This window comes from Sus scrofa, chromosome 10, assembly GCF_000003025.6.
Source record: "Sus scrofa isolate TJ Tabasco breed Duroc chromosome 10, Sscrofa11.1, whole genome shotgun sequence".
NCBI classification, from domain to species: domain Eukaryota; kingdom Metazoa; phylum Chordata; class Mammalia; order Artiodactyla; family Suidae; genus Sus; species Sus scrofa.
In genome coordinates this window covers 11,446,209-11,462,058 of record NC_010452.4, presented here as the reverse complement: position 1 = coordinate 11,462,058, position 15,850 = coordinate 11,446,209, and the positions used below count along the sequence as shown (strand labels likewise).

At 40.7% G+C, this 15,850-nt stretch overlaps 1 protein-coding gene across 3 annotated transcripts in view; it reads left to right on the top strand.

The window, feature by feature from the left end:
• AIDA (axin interactor, dorsalization associated) overlaps positions 1 to 15,850 on the top strand; it is a 36,092-nt gene that overhangs the window by 4,791 nt on the left and 15,451 nt on the right. For all 3 annotated transcript variants that reach the window (XR_002336125.1, XM_003130513.6, XM_013980033.1), the window contains exons 2-6: positions 2,413 to 2,482; positions 10,683 to 10,736; positions 11,135 to 11,189; positions 15,393 to 15,456; positions 15,697 to 15,803. Coding sequence is in view for 2 of the 3 variants with exons in the window: in XM_003130513.6 (XP_003130561.3) it covers positions 2,413 to 2,482; positions 10,683 to 10,736; positions 11,135 to 11,189; positions 15,393 to 15,456; positions 15,697 to 15,803 (350 nt within the window). In the remaining variant the exon portion in view is untranslated. The remainder of the gene's footprint in view (positions 1 to 2,412; positions 2,483 to 10,682; positions 10,737 to 11,134; positions 11,190 to 15,392; positions 15,457 to 15,696; positions 15,804 to 15,850) is intronic.

Sequence of the window (15,850 nt, the reverse complement as noted above, 5' to 3'; positions counted from 1 at the left end):
TCCCTGTTGAGTTATAGGGGTTCATTGTATATTCTGGACATAGGTCCTTTATCAGGTAAGATACATGGTATGCACATAATTTTCAGTCTGTTGCATAATTTTGAAAACAGGATTCTCTTTGCATTTAGCATCCTTGTCCACTGCCTGTTGGCATTTGAGCAGGAGCGTAGAGCTATATATATATACCCTTTCTTCTGATGGTGGTGCGGCCTAACTTAATGTCACTATTGGCATATTGCGTGGAGAACCATTGGGATAAGCTGGGCCACACTGCAGCTTCCCTGAGTTCAGGGATGTGTCGCTGACCCTGTAAGTGCCGACTGTGATTCCTAAAGAGACCTCTCTGTAGAGGGTAGGCCACAGCCAGAGTTTGAAAGGACACCACGTGCAGAACAAGGACAACAGCTCTGTTTCGAATTGTGCTCCCGTATAAAATCCACAAAGAGTGGGTCTCTGAATGACATTTTAGGAAAAACATTACGGAGTTTCCAGTTTGTGGGGGAACCTTGACCCACGGTGGCGCTGTGCTGGCCAGCGTTAGGATTTTTCTCGCTTTGTGGTAAAAGGAGGATGCAAACTCTCCACAGACTGGGAAGGGCCATCAGGTACAATGGACTTTACAGCTGATCTTGAAAGACACTCTTGTGGAGGAGAGAAAGACTTCTTGGAAACTTGATGGGAAACCCAGCACACGGCACCCTCTCTACCTCTGCCTCCAATCCCCAGAATTGTGTCGTTTGCGTGGGAATTATAGTTCCAAGTTCTTGTGCCTGTTACAAAAATGTTTCACCAAAAAAAAAAAAAAACAAAAAAAACCCAAAAAAACCCTTTCAATCTTTGAGTTTTTACCCCCTGCACATTTTTAAAATTAAGATAAATGTCACATAACATGAAATTTATCATTGTAAAGTTGTACAATTTGGTGGTTTTTAGTATATTCACAACGTTATGCCACCGTCATCAGTATCTAATTCCGGAATGTATCCATCGCCCCCAGAAGAAACCCTTAACCTGATCCTGGTGCCTTCCTGTTGTCTTCTTTGCGCTGTCCCTGGTCACACCTAATCCGCTTTCTATCTGTGGATCTACCCGTTCCAGATACTTCGTGTAAATGGCGCTATATGTGATCTTTCACATGCGGCTTCTTTCATTTACTGTCGTGTTTTTGAGATTCATCCCCGTCATAGTGTGTATCAGGGTTTCACGCCTCCTTATGGCCGGATGATACCCCATTGAATGGGTACCCCCTCGTCGTCTTTATCCATTCCTCTGTGGATGGACCCTTTGGGTATTTCTGCTTTTTGGCTGTCACGCATAATGTCGCTGCTGTGAACCTTCATGCACAGTGTTTTTGTGTGTGAACATGTTTCTGTTCTCTTGGGTACATACCGAGGGTTTTGAAATTGCTGGGTTACAAGATAACTCTAGGTTTAACTTTTGGAAGAACTGCCGAACTCTTTTCCATGGAGACTGTACCATTTTACATTCCTACCATTAATGCATAAGGTCCAACAGCCACATCCTTGCCAACACCCTGTTTTTTCCTCTCTCTTTTTAAAAATTAGACCCACCCTTCTGCATGTTAAGTGGTATCTCATTGTGATTTTTATCTGTATGTCCCTAATGCGTAATAAGATATTCATGTATTTATTGGCCCTTTTTTAATATCTTCTTTGGAGAAACGCCTATTCAGTCAAACCTTTACTCATTTCTAAATTGAGTTAGTTTTCTATTTGTTGTTTAGCTGTTAGAGTCAATCCTTTGGTTTTTTGCTGCCTCAGAAATAGCTTTGGATCCTTAACGTTGAGCTTAGACTTGTAACACAGATCTGCCCTTGAAAACTCACTCCAGGCCCAGCTGCTAATTTTAAGTATGGTCACAACGGGGCAAACAATGATTTCCATGTCTGATTGGTAGAGGTTGTCTTTGTTTTCCATGAAAAATGTTTTTAAAAGTGTAATTTGATAGAGTGTCATCACTTTGTCATGGCTGTAATTTGAACTAGTCTTATCAGCAAACTGATGATAAACTGATAAAGCATCTCTGGTTGGTGCTTACTGGAGGTGTTGAAGCTGAATCTGTACAACTGCTTATTGGCTTGTTATAGAGGAAACTCACACAGCCTGAAGAAAGTCGGATTAGATATCGTTTGAGATTCTTTCTTTCCAGCTCTATGATTTTGTCTTTACTGCCTGGAGCTGAAATTTGTCCCAGAGAAATATGAAAAGTCTGGCTTATATAAAGAATTGATTTCTGAAGATAAGGTAGATTTACACTTTGAAAACAAGAAAGTGTTATTGTACTTCACTGTCTGTTTTTTAAGATTTGAATCGTTTTACCTTGTTGCACATGAGATAGTTTGCTTTCCTTCAATTCTAAAGAAGGTTTTGTTTTTTTTTTCTCTTCTTACAGATTAGCAAGACACCTACAAAAGGAGGCCCAAGCTCAACATAATAATTCTGAATTCACAGAAGAACAAAAGGTACCATAAAATAACCTCTAGATGCATCAGATTCCGTCTGAATGGAAAGGGTTCTGTCTTTTGAGTCCATTAAGCAAATGCAAACAACAGAAACGCTAAGTACAAAGAATGGCACTGATTGTGTTTGCCTGACATTAGGTGATGGCTTAGGTACACCTCATGACTGACCAGGTAATGAATTTCTCTCCCAATGAGTTTCTTCGTTCAGCCACTTAGGTGGTGTTTAACTTTAGCATCCACAGTCTGGTTGGGGAGGAGGAGGGTCCGGAGACTAGAGTTTGACTGTGAGTAATTGCATCCCAGCTCAATACTTACTTAATTTTCTTTTCTTTTTGCTTTTTAGGGCCGCACCTTCGCATATGGAGGTTCCCAGGTGAGGGGTCTAATAGGAGCTACAGCCACCAGCCTACACCACAGCCACAGCAACGCCAGATCTGAGCCGCGTCTGTGACCTACACCACAGCTCATGGCAACACCGGATCCTTAACCTGCTGAGCAAGGCCAGGGATCGAACCCTCAACCTCATGGTTCCTAGTCGGATTCCTTCCACTGTGCCATGACAGGAACTCCAGTACTCACTTAATTTTCTTACCTGCTTCTCCGCCCCCTCTCAAAACTGACAGACAAAACAGCCACCAGTGAAAAACATTAGTTCAGGGTAAGAATTTGGCATAAGAATCCATTAACAGAATAAACACATACCGTTGCAAAGTGTTTTCCGCGGTGCTCTTTTTCTTTGAATTAAAATTTTAATGTGTCGATTCCCTGTCCTGCTAGAGATTATGAAAAACGGGTTATTGAAGGAAGCTTTACTTTAAAAGAGTGAGAGGAAATGGAAAAAAACAAGTCTCCTTTTCCCCGGCTCCAGGTATCTAGTGTTAATTAAATTCAATTTTAATCTCATAGGTAATAAATCAATGTCAGTTTTCCTCTCATTTCTTTTTTTTTTTTTTTTTTTTTTTTTTTTTTTTTTTTTTTTTTTCGTCTTTTTCCCTGGCATACGGAGGTTCCCAGGCTAGGGGTCGAATCAGAGCTGCAGCTGCCGGCCTACACCACAGCTCATGGCAATGCCAGCTCCTTAACCCACTGAGCAAGGCCAGGGATCACAACCCACAACCTCATGGTTCCTAGTCGGATTCGTTAACCACTGCACCACGACGGGAACTCCCTCTTTGCACACTTATTAAATAAGCCTAAACAAGTTTTAGACCTTAGGCCTGTATTCGTTTGATTCTTCTTGATAAGAGTTTGAAAAGGAAAAGCCCCCAAAGATTAGGGTCAGGCATATTTCTTACACAAGTTAGTATATTTGCATTTTTGAAATATTTAGCATAATAGTATACATTTTCTAATGTATCCTTATTTTGTATTTTAAATAGTACTTTTTAAATTTAAAAGCATATTTTTCTTTTTTCCATAATAATTGCTAATATCCACAATAGATTCTAACAACTTAGGATTTGAGCCCTGGGAAATAATTACTACAGAGGAAATGTATTCTTGACATAAGGAAAGGCTTTATTACCTCCCTAAGACTTGTGAAATCTATATAGGAATTGATTAGGAAGTGATCATTTGGTATCACAGAAATGAAAGTTAAAACACCTACATTTTGAAATAGAATCTCAAATATCTGAGTGCGCAGATTAACAGCTAACAAAATGTGCTATAAATATGGAAACAAAGTGCAAGCTTGGGAAATTAAGAAGTTTCATGATGGAGTTCCCGTCGTGGCTCAGCTGTTAATGAACCTGATTAGTACCCATGAGAATGTGGATTCGATCCCTGGCCTTGCTCAGTGGGTTAAGGATCCAGCATTGGCTGTGGCTGTGGTGTAGGCCGGCATAGCCTAGCCTGAGAACCTCCATATGCTGCAGGAGTGGCCCTAAAAAGCAAAGAAAAAAAAAAGTTTAATGACACCCATACTTAATCACCTGTTTGCCTTGAGTTACACATATATTTTGTCTCCATCATCTATTACTTAGGTAAAAGATCTCTGAGCAGCATGACCTTAGATATAAAGTGATTTGACCTAAAACCTTCTAAAAACTTTTTTACACACGTTATGAAGAAATAAGTTTTGTCATATGATGATGCTTAGACTAATGCAAAAAAAAAAAATTAGCTTTTTCTTAACTTTCACTTTCGAAGGCTGGAGCTGGTGGTTGATAATGCTGATTGTTTCGTCTGTCACTTGTAGCCATTCCTTAGTAGGCCCCCGGCGGCTCTTTTTCCAGCTCACACAGATCCTCACCCTCCGCAAGGCCAAGGAGGCAGCAGGACCAGAGGAAGGGGCTTGAGAGCTGCAGTCAGAGCCGTGGTCTTGACTCCTGGCTCTGTCTCCAGGCCTGTTTCCTAATGTGTGAGATGAGGCGTTACCTGATCCTAATGATCCGGAAAGGTATCCCTAACTCTTCCTATGCCGAGGCTTCCAAGGGATCCTGCCCCTCCGCCTTTTCGGGGGTGTTTACTCCTCGTCGTACCTCTCTGGGAGGCACACGCGGCGGCCGGCTGTGACCACAGACCGCGCCTGTGTCTGCCTCTTCCTCGGGCTTGGAGAAGAGCCTCCACATCCCTTGGTACTAAGTTAGGAATGAAGGCACGTCGAACGCATTTTCAACTTTAATTTTCTTTGAAAACACAGGTGAGGAGTTCCCGTTGTGGCTTAACGGAATCGAACCTAATATCCATGAGGACGCAGCTTCGATCCCTGGCCTCACTCAGTGGGTTAAGGATCCGGCATTGCCATGAGCTGTGATGTAGGTCGCAAATGCGGCTCAATCCTGCGTTGCTGTGGCCGTGGTGTAGGCCTGCAGCAGCTCTGATTCAACCCCTAGCCTGGGAGCCTCCATATGCTGAGGGTTCGGCCCTAAAAAGACAAAAAAAAACAACAGCAACAACAGGTGAAACCTTCACAACAGGCCAAAAAACTCATATTGATGTTCATGCCTTATGCGAATGTCGCATAAGGAAAAAGTTAGACGCTCCAAGTTAATGAGTGATTAGAAAGTAGTGATTTCCCAGACATTATCTGGAGAACATTTCCTCTGAAAAGTTAATAGATGTTATCTGCACAGAGTTTGTGACTTGTTGGGGCTTTTAATATGCTGAAGTATTAGGCTGGATTTTTAAAGAGTTTGGGTGATGGAGTATTTCTTAAATTTGTTTGCTTTTGGAAGTACCGTTCCTCCTCCTTTTATAATATTTTGTTTAATCTGGTATTCTGAAGAACATGGTATGAGAACTTTCGAAACCAACTGTTAGGTCTGCAAAATTAATTGAATGCCAGACCTGGCGCATAAGCCCAAGGAGAAGAAACTCGATGTGTTTTCCTTAAGAGAGGAAAGTGGAGCCTGTGCCTTATATTCTTCTAAGCAAAAGTATTCTTCATGTTTCCTATTTTGAATTATATTGTTTATGCTTTTACTCTTTCAAATGTTTTTGTAGCAGTGCCAAATTTTAGAATTAGGCCAACCATTCCATAGTTTTTGGAACTTTAAAAGAAGATTTTTAGGAGTTCCCGTCGTGGTGCAGTGGTTAACGAATCCGACTAGGAACCATGAGGTTGCGGGTTCGGTCCCTGCCCTTGCTCAGTGGGTTAAGGATCCGGCATTGCCATGAGCTGTGGTGTAGGTTGCAGACGAGGCTCGGATCCTGCGTTGCTGTGGCTCTGGCGTAGGCCGGTGGCTACAGCTCTGATTGGACCCCTAGCCTGGGAACCTCCATATGCCGCAGGTACAGCCCTAAAAAACAGACAAAAAAAGAGTCGGATGTGTTAGGACTCTGAGAAATAGCAAAAAGACAAAAAAATAAAAATAAATAAAAAAATAAAAGAAGATTTTAAAAAACCAACCATATTTCTAAAGTGCTTTCTTTATGAAGCTTTTTCCTGTCAGCTCACAGTAAGATTTCAAAAATATTTGATGAATAAATGCTTTGTTGGGTCTCCAATTATTAATTATATATGATTGTTATTTTATGATAAGAGGACTCTTGTTTTTTTAGAGATAACTTCTGTACATCCTCACAGTATTTTAAATCTGAAGAACAAACGCAGAGCTACTGAGCTCTCTAAACTTTGTTAGTTGGTAAAACATCTTAAAATGGATTTTCTCTTCCTAATTTCAAAGATTTCTGGTAGAAAATAAGAAAATTTGTAATTCTTATTTGATCCTCCCTGATGATCAGTTGACTGAGCTCTCATTTCATTTCTTAATAGTTTTGTCATTGTAACAACTGGATTTAGTCGCCAAAGAATGGCTGCCAGAAGCTTTCATTCCATTAAATCCCTGCTTTGGGGAGTAGGTTTGCTTCTGTATGTTTCTGGGCAGAGCAGGACCTCCCGTCTCATGATGCTTAGAAAGTTTTTCCCTGATTTGAATCAGATTGAGTGGTAATGAGAATTCCAACACTATGTGCTTGTTTTATATTTTACAGGTTCCTTTCTAACCTGCCTCTTCCTGAGCTAGAAAGTAGATGACTGGCTATTTAAATCTAAAAAATTAAGTCTGGATTGAGACTGTACTGCTTTTGCTATGCGTATTTTTTCAACCTATTACATGTTTGAGCAAAATTACTATAGCTCTTTAGTTGTGTATTTCTATGCCATTGTTTCTTTTAACTGTTCCTTTTGAGTTGCCCATTTCCCTAACAGTGACAAAGTAACATAGTCAGTATTCTGAGAATAATAACATTTTCCATTTCTGTACCAGTTAGGCATAAGCAGTTAATTTGAACGAAGTGCTAATTATTTAAATCCTTCTAAACTTGAACTTACCTCGAGTATTCAGTTTTAATGTGTATGTATTGGTTAATAGTCAGTACATATATTCTAACACAAATGCCTTGGTGCTTCTTAATAATTTTTCTGAACCATTTCTTTCTAAGAAAGGTGAAATAATTACAATAGCAAATACTTGACTTTGACCTCAGTCAATGCTTCGTGTTTTACAAGTCATTGCTATGGCTGAAAATGATAGTGTTTCACTCCTTTTTTAATACTGATGTTGGGTGTGGTCCCTTAAAATAGTTATGAATAATGCCTATTGGTATTTTGCCATAGTTCAGTAGATTCTGTGTAAAAAACTCTTGCTTCTGCTTAACTTGAAGAAATGTTTAAATTTATTTTTTTAATATTTTTTAACTTAGCCTTTTTATTTATTTATTTTTATCATGATTTTTATTTTTCCATTATAGCTGGTTTACAGTGCTCCGTCTTTTCTACTGCACAGCAAGGTGACCCAGTTACACATACATGTATACCTTTTTTCTCACATTATCATGCTCCATTGTAAGTGACTAGACGTAGTTCCCAGTGCTAAACAGCAGGATCTCATTGCTAATTCACTCCAAAGGCAATAGTTTGCATCTGTGAACCCCAAAATCCCAGTCCGTCCCACTTCCTCCCCCTCCCCCTTGGCAACCACAAGTCTGTTGTCCATGATTTTCTTTTCTGTGGAAAGGTTCATTTGTGCCCTATATTAGATTCCATATTTAAGTGATATCATGTGGTATTTGTCTTTCTCTTTCTGACTTCACTCAGGATGAGAGTCTCTGGCTCCATCCATGTTGCTGCAGGTAGCGTTATTTTGTTCTTTTTTATCGCTGAGTAGTAGTGCATTGTGTATATAGACCACATCTTCCTAATCCAGTCATTTGTCGATGGACACCTATGTTGTTTCCACGTCTTGGCTATTGTGAATAGTGCTGCAGTGAACATGCGGGTGCATGTGTCTTTTTCAAGGAAACTTTTGTCCGGATGTATGCCCACGAGTGGGATTGCTGGGTCATATGGTAGTTCTATGTATAGTTTTCTAAGGTACCTCCATACTGTTCTCCATAGTGGTTGTACCAATTTACATTTCCACCAACAGTGTAGGTGGGTTTCCTTTTCTCCCCACCCCCTCCAGCATTTGTTATTTGTGAACTTATTTATGACGGCCGTTCTGACTGGTGTGAGGTGGTATCTCATAGGATTTTTGATTTGCATAAGAAATGTTGAGATTTAAAATAGGTTATTAGTGGACTCGTGGTTGTTAAACTACATTGTACCTGAAATATTAAAAACATCACATCAAATGTACTGTACAGAAGGGAAAAGAGCTCACTAATATTTTTAGAGACTTCCTCATTGATAGACCTCCCTTAACACGGACAACCCTTTTTCAAAACCGTTTCTAAAAGGACATAGAAAGTACGGCCAAATGGTATTAAAATAAGTATATCGCTCTGTTGTGTATGTTGCTATGGTATAGAAGACATTGATTTCCAGAGCAAGTTGCTTAACCTGTCTTTAGTGTTTATATCTATAAAATGGTTGTATCTAATTCGTAGGGTTAAAGTCAGGATTAAATGAATTAATATGTGGAAAATCTGTACTAGTTAATTGCTCAATAGGTTTTTAGCCGTTAACTGTTACTATATAATTATTTGTATGTTTAAAATTATTTACTAGTTTTGTCATCTCTGAGTGGTATACTTAAATGACAATGATTTGGGGATATTAGACTTTATGTAGAAAAGATTGTTATTGGTTCCTCTACAACAGCCATTTGAGAGGATAAATAAACCTGAGTACTTTGAATCCTTTTTCAGAAATTACATTAAATGTAATATTTAAATATAAATGTTCAGAATAAAATTTGACATTTTCTAAACTCATATTAAGCTTAAAATAAATTTTTAAAGATTGTGGACATGGTTAAGCTTGTTCCTTGGCCAAGAGTCCCATCTTTTGCTCAGTTGTGGTTTATTTTGTGGGTTGCTGTCCCAGCTGTCTGTTGTCTGTATGACGATTGCATAGTGCCCACCGGCCTGAGTGCCAGGGGCCAGGACAATACTTGTTACTCCTCTTTGCTCCTCATTTATCTTCCAAAGAACATTGACCAAGGAGAAAACCAGCAAGTCTGATTGACTAAACTGTTGCAGGTCATCAGTATATGTAGAACACACCATTTTTTTTTTTTTTCAGATTATTGTGAAGGCATTGCAAATACATATGCACTTCACTTTTATGCTCTGGATATATTCCTAATACAAAGTTAAGAAATGTCTCTTTAGGACAGATTTAAAAGTCTTGATGGGCGTAATTCAGTGCCTACTTTTGCACGCATTAGTTCCTTTTCATTTCCACGCTAGTCATTCATGTTCCTGTTCTGATTTTGGCATTGACATTGACCTGGCAGTTCAATGGTAAAAATTACCTGATTGATCTTTCCTTTCGGCTTTTCCCTTCTCTCCTGCACCCCATGGATTCTGTTATCACAACAGTCTTCTGACAGGGCAAATCTGATAGTCAATCTCCTGTCCAAAAACTGTCTGTGTAACTTGTTGCTAAAGTAGTAACAGATTCCTCTGCTAGTCAGAGAAGGTCCCCTTCCAGCGTGGCTGCCCTCCCCCAGCGCACGTCACACTTCAAACCTATGTCCCTCCGCTTCAGTTTGGAACTTTGGATAACTGAACCATGACAGTTTTCCAGGTTCTTTAGTTTTAGAAATCCCCCCAGTCATTGGGGCTTGACCCCTAATTCTGATTCTTACTGGTTTTTCCAGAACATATTACCTCTTACTTTGCTGAAGCCTATAGACCAAGTGCCTCTGCATTTTATTTCAGTGACTCTCTGTGTGTCTTGTATAATAGCAGCATGAGCTTATTAAAGGCAGGGATTATGCCCTGTGATTTATATCCATTTTATAGCTCATATCTGACGAGAATGTGCCATTTTTCAGAAGTATTGATTTTGCTTACTATTGCTGATGTATTTAATTGAACAAGTCAGGACTGGACTGAATACTAGCATTGCATTACCTTTCAATATTTTTGTTTTTAAATCTTGTAGTGAATATCAGACTTTACGAAGAAGGAGGAAGGGCAAAGCTTGGGAGGGAAGATGTTTGAAGTCCTCTTCACTGACCTTTAAATCATATCTAAAGCTATCATGAAAGCAAACTTGATTTAAAACTGGTTGTGGCACCGTGGTTGAGCATATATGTATATATATGTATATAGGTACACACTCATCTTCTCTGCCTGATCCCAGCCCTTTGCCTCCTGTTTCTTGTGTCCTAAGTCTGCAAGATGCTAAAGAGAAATAAAATTCCATTTAGTTTTTTAAATTATAGATTGCTTATCAGTAAAATTCAACTTGATTTTGACAGCAAACAGTTGCAATGATATTTATAGCTTTTTCTTTTTCCTGCAGAAAACCATAGGCAAAATTGCAACATGCTTGGAATTACGAAGTGCAGCTTTACAGGTAATTGTCCCCTTCCCCCCACTTTCTAATATAAGGAAAAGAAATTATTGCGAACTATCCTGATAAAATATTAAGCGTTCATGCCCAAAACAGTGTTGTCTCAGAAAGGTTTTATAGGAGTAGGAATTCATTGGTTAAACTCATGTTAAAAGATTTAGCTCATATTTTATAAACTGTAAAAGATAGGACTTCATTTGTTTTCTGTTATTTTTAGCCTGAATGTTCCCAAAATACAAAAACAGAAAACAATTTGGAATTTTTTATTTTTTACCTTGAAAGCAAGAAAGAGATTCATTTATTTTGGCTACTTTTTGAATATTTAGTCAGCCATCTAGAAGACATATGGTGCATTGAAATGTTTGTAACAGAAAGATGTAATATGTGTATTTTAAATTCAGTCCACACAGTCCCAAGAAGAATTTAAACTGGAGGATCTGAAGAAGCTAGAACCAAGTAAGTTTTTATATTTTTTAGTGATTACTCCTTTAGAAAGATATTTAAGCTATTATAGATATTAAGACTATTTGGCATAGATATCAATTTGAGTTATTTCTGTTAATATCTAGTCTGATAGGATTTTTTTGTATTCTTATAATTCCTGTAACGTTTACAAAAATTATTGTTTGGTTCACCTTCATGATGGAATATAAAAAATTATTTGATTCTAGGTTGTACCTCACGGATCTGTTTTAGCCTTTGTAATCACTTTAATTAGACCATAATTACTTTGGTAAATATTTACAGTGGTGTCTGGAGAATATATAGTCATTGACGCCTGTTTATGCTCCGTGTCACTGAGACCGCAGTCCAGCCCTATGATCTGCTCCTGAAAATATTTTCTTGTCCTCATTTTCCTTTCCCCTCCTGAATTTTTTTTTTTTTTTCCGTCTTTTTGGGGCCACACCCGCAGCATATGGAGGTTCCTAGGCTATGGGTTGAATTGGAGCTGCAGCTGCCGGCCTACACCACAGCCACAGCAGTGTGAGATCCAAGCCACATCTGCGACCTACACCACAGCTCAGGGCAACACCGGATCCTTAACACACTGAGCGAGGCCGGGAATCAAACCCGCATCCTCATGGATCCTAGTCAGGTTCGCTACTGCTGAGCCATAGAGGAACTCCCCTGAATGTTTTTTTGAAGTGAACAATTTCTTCTTCAAATACTTTGGTGGCTAGGATGCTGTTAGATACGGCTTTTTTGCTGTATGTTCTCTTAGAGGAAATGTTTGCACTGTGGGCAAAGGCACAAGCATTGACTATCACCTTAGTCAGTTTTAGATTTTTATCACCCCATAAAGAAACCTGTATCCATTAGCATTCACTCATCTCCCCCTAGATTCCCCCAATTCCCAGCCCTAGGCAATCACTAATCTACTTTTAGTCTCCATAAATGTGTCTATTCTGAACATTTCCTGTAGATGGACTCATACAATATGTGGTCTTTCCTGACTGGCTGTGAGTAAGGTTATTGTAAAAGAAGCACATTCATGACTTTAAAAAAAAAGATTTCAGCTACAGTGAGGATGTCTGAGTTATATAATGTTTCTAAAGAAAATTGTAATGTTCGGTTTTTTAATGATAAGAATAATTAGGATTTGGGATCCTTATTTAGACACTATTTCCCCCTTCTTTTCAGTTCGTTTCCAAATAAAACTTATGATTCTAATAGGTATGGGAGTTCCCACTGTGGTTCAGTGGGTTAGGAACCCAACTAGTATCCATGAGGATGTGGGCTCGATCCCTGGCCCCTTTCAGTGGGTTATGGATCCGGCGTTGTCGTGAGCTGTGGTGTAGGTTGCAGATGTGGCTCAGATCTGGTGTTGATTTCCCCTTTTTGTTATTAATATATGATCATTCCTGTGCCTCCGTTTCTGATATAAACAGACACGATCTTTTTTTTGTCCCCCATCTCCTGTTCTCAGTGTCTGCCCAGAACTGTGTAAGCGATTAATTGATGTTTGAGTTGAATGAATAGGTGACCCACAGTGAGCAGTCGTGCACCAGGTTTAGAGAGGATATACTTATAATTTTAAAAATTGTGCTTCTTGGTAAGCTTGGAAATAATAGGATTCTAGTCAGCCAGACAGGGAAACTATAGGGAGAATAAATTACCATGCGATATTGTAGACGTAGACTTTTATGGTGCTTTAACCAATCCCATACAGTTTGGTATGCTGTTACTTACCTCTGGCAGCCGTCTGTGCAGGCAGTGGTACTCCGATTTTCGAACTGGGGAACTGAGGTGCAGAGCAGTGATATGAACGCTCAGGTCATGGATGTTATTGGGGGGGGGTGCTTCGATCTGATTTCTGACCTTTGGCCCCTTATTATCAGACTAGACCCCACAGTCCCTCCGATCCTCCGGCAGCCTGGTCGGCTCCTGCCTCAGGCCTTTGTTGCTGCTTTAGCCTGTTCTCCAGCCTCCGCCCCAGAACAGCTTGCGGGCCTTGCCTCTCACCGCTGTCCTGGCTCCCGTGTCTTCGGTGTTGAGAGGCTACGCTGTCCGCTGCAACGCACGTCCTCCCCTGCTCCACGTAGACGCGTAGCCTCTTTTGCCCGTCGCCGCACGAGTCCCAGTTGTAGCATCATCTTGTTTATTTGTTGCCTCGCTGTTGTCTGCTTTTCCTGCCTCAGGTGTAAGATTCACACACGAGAGCGAGAACCCCCTCGTCTTGATCACTGCTGGGTCTTCAGCACCTAAAACGGTGGTGGGCACCCAGTGCGCACTTGCTGAGAAGGAGGAGGGGCCAAGGGGAAGGAATCGGAGGAGAGCGATGAGGCTCAGGACGCGAGGCCAGGCCTCTGGGGAGGGCTCGGTGGGCGAGCACAGGTCTTCTCCTGTGGGAAGGAGGCGTCTAGCTGCATCCCCCATCCGGGGTCCCTCAGCGGATGACAGCTGCCTTCCTGCTTTCACTCTGAACCGCAGGACTCCGAAGTTAGACTGAATAAGTTGAGTACAAAATCATAGGCACGCTCTGGAGTGGCCGACTAAAACCACCCCTTCCCGTAATTGCGGGTGGTTACCGGACTCCATAAGACCGGGGACGAGGCCCTCCATGCATGTGGCACCTCTCAGATGTGGGCACAATTGGGAAACACCTGTCTAAGTTGATTTGCCAGGATGTACTTATCCGCAGCCCTAGGACAGGGGTGTTACCATGCTGGTTGAAGACTTCTCTTAAGGAGAAATCCCCTTCGCATTCTATGTGTGTGTGTGTGTATGAATATGTACATAGTGTGTACGTATATATTACATGTATGTAATAAACTATGGTAAAATGCTCTACGAATTATAACCTCGCTACTATAAACTTTACTAGTTTTTTAATGGAGTTGAGTGGAGATCTGATCAGGACACAGAACAAGAAGCTTCAGGAGTTCCTGAAGTGGTTAATGAATCAGACTAGGAACCATGAGGTTGCGGGTTCGATCCCTGCCCTTGCTCAGTGGGTTAACGATCCAGCGTTGCCGTGAGCTGTGGTGTAGGTTGCAGGTGCTGCTCTGATCCATGGTTGCTGTGAGCTGTGGTGTAGGCCAGCGGCTACAGCTCTGATGAACCTCCATATGCCACGGGAGCAGCCCTAGAAAAGGCAAAAAGACAAAAAAAAAAAAAAAGAAGAAGCAGCAGCAGCTTCAGTACGTCTCCTTGGTCATCTTTTTTTTTTTTTTTTTTTAATTTTGTTGGACTGTAGTTGACCGACGCTGCCGTACTGGTCTCAGCTGTACCGCAGAATGAACCAGCCACACGCATACACGTATCCATTCTTCTCCCCCTGCAGGAGTTCACAGAGCACTGACGGAGCTCTCTGGGCCATGCAGAGGCCCCATTAGTTTCTGTTGTCTGTATAGTTGTGTGTATGTGTGTTCATCCCTCCCCCTCCACGCTCCCCCTTAGTAACCACAAGTCCGGCCCCCAAATCTATTCCCATCCCATAAACAAGGCCCTTTGCTTCACTTTTTAGTAGATTCCGCATGTGAGTGACACCATGTGATATGTGTCTTTGATACCAGTCTTTTTTTTTTTTTTTTTTTTTTTCCTTTTTCTTTTTTCATGGCTGCAGCTACAGCATATGGAAGTTCCCAGGCTAGGGGTCAAATTGAAGCTGCAGCTGCCAGTCTATACCACAACCATGGCAACACTGGATCTGAGCTTCATGTGGCCTATGCCACAGCTTGTGGCAACGCCAGATCCTTAACCCACTGAGTAAGGCCAGGGATTAAACCCACATCCTCATGGACACTAGTTTGGGTTCTTAACCTGCTGAGCCACGATGGGAACTCCAGTGTTTTAACTAAATTATTCTAGGGAGGGTTTACTCTTTTTTGCTGGTGGCCCATGTCTCACTAGGACTTTGTACATAGAAGAGCTGTTTAGGGTTCATTGTCCATAAGGGTTCCGAGAATCTGGAAGTCCCTCTCTTTGGAGGGCTGACAGAAATCTGAAATTGCTGGTACTCGGAGTATACTGTGGATATTTTCATTTTGCTGAGACATTCAATGGACAAATGCTTTGTGGCTCTGGATGATGATAAGCTTGGAATTTTTAAAAAAGTATTAAGAGGCATAGTAAAATTGATGAACAGGCAGTTACAATAAATTTTTTATTTTGATTCATGGAAGAATTCATATGTCTTTCTCTCTCTCTTTGTTTTAGTCCTAAAGAACATTCTTACATATAACAAAGAATTCCCATTTGATGTTCAGCCTGTCCCCTTGAGGTAAAATAAATGAGCACCAATATTCTTATTTCATCATCTTATTTGATATTTGTTGGTCAGATATTTTGGGATTTTCTTCTATCAATGTTAGTATCACTGATAGCATTGACAGTCATTTGGTAACATTTTTATGTCAGCATTTTTTAAAATCAACATCCCACCTAGTAAATGAGTAGCTATGAGGCTTCTCTAGTATGTTTAGCTCTGGGGCTCACTGTTTTTTCTCTCCTTTGTATGTAGAAGAATTTTAGCACCAGGTGAAGAAGAGAATTTGGAAATTGAAGACGACGAAGACGAGGGTGGTGCCGGAGCGGGGGCTCCGGATTCCTTTCCTGCTAGAGTTCCTGGTGGGTATCACTCTTTAAAAAGACACGTTACCTTCCTCAATCCAAGC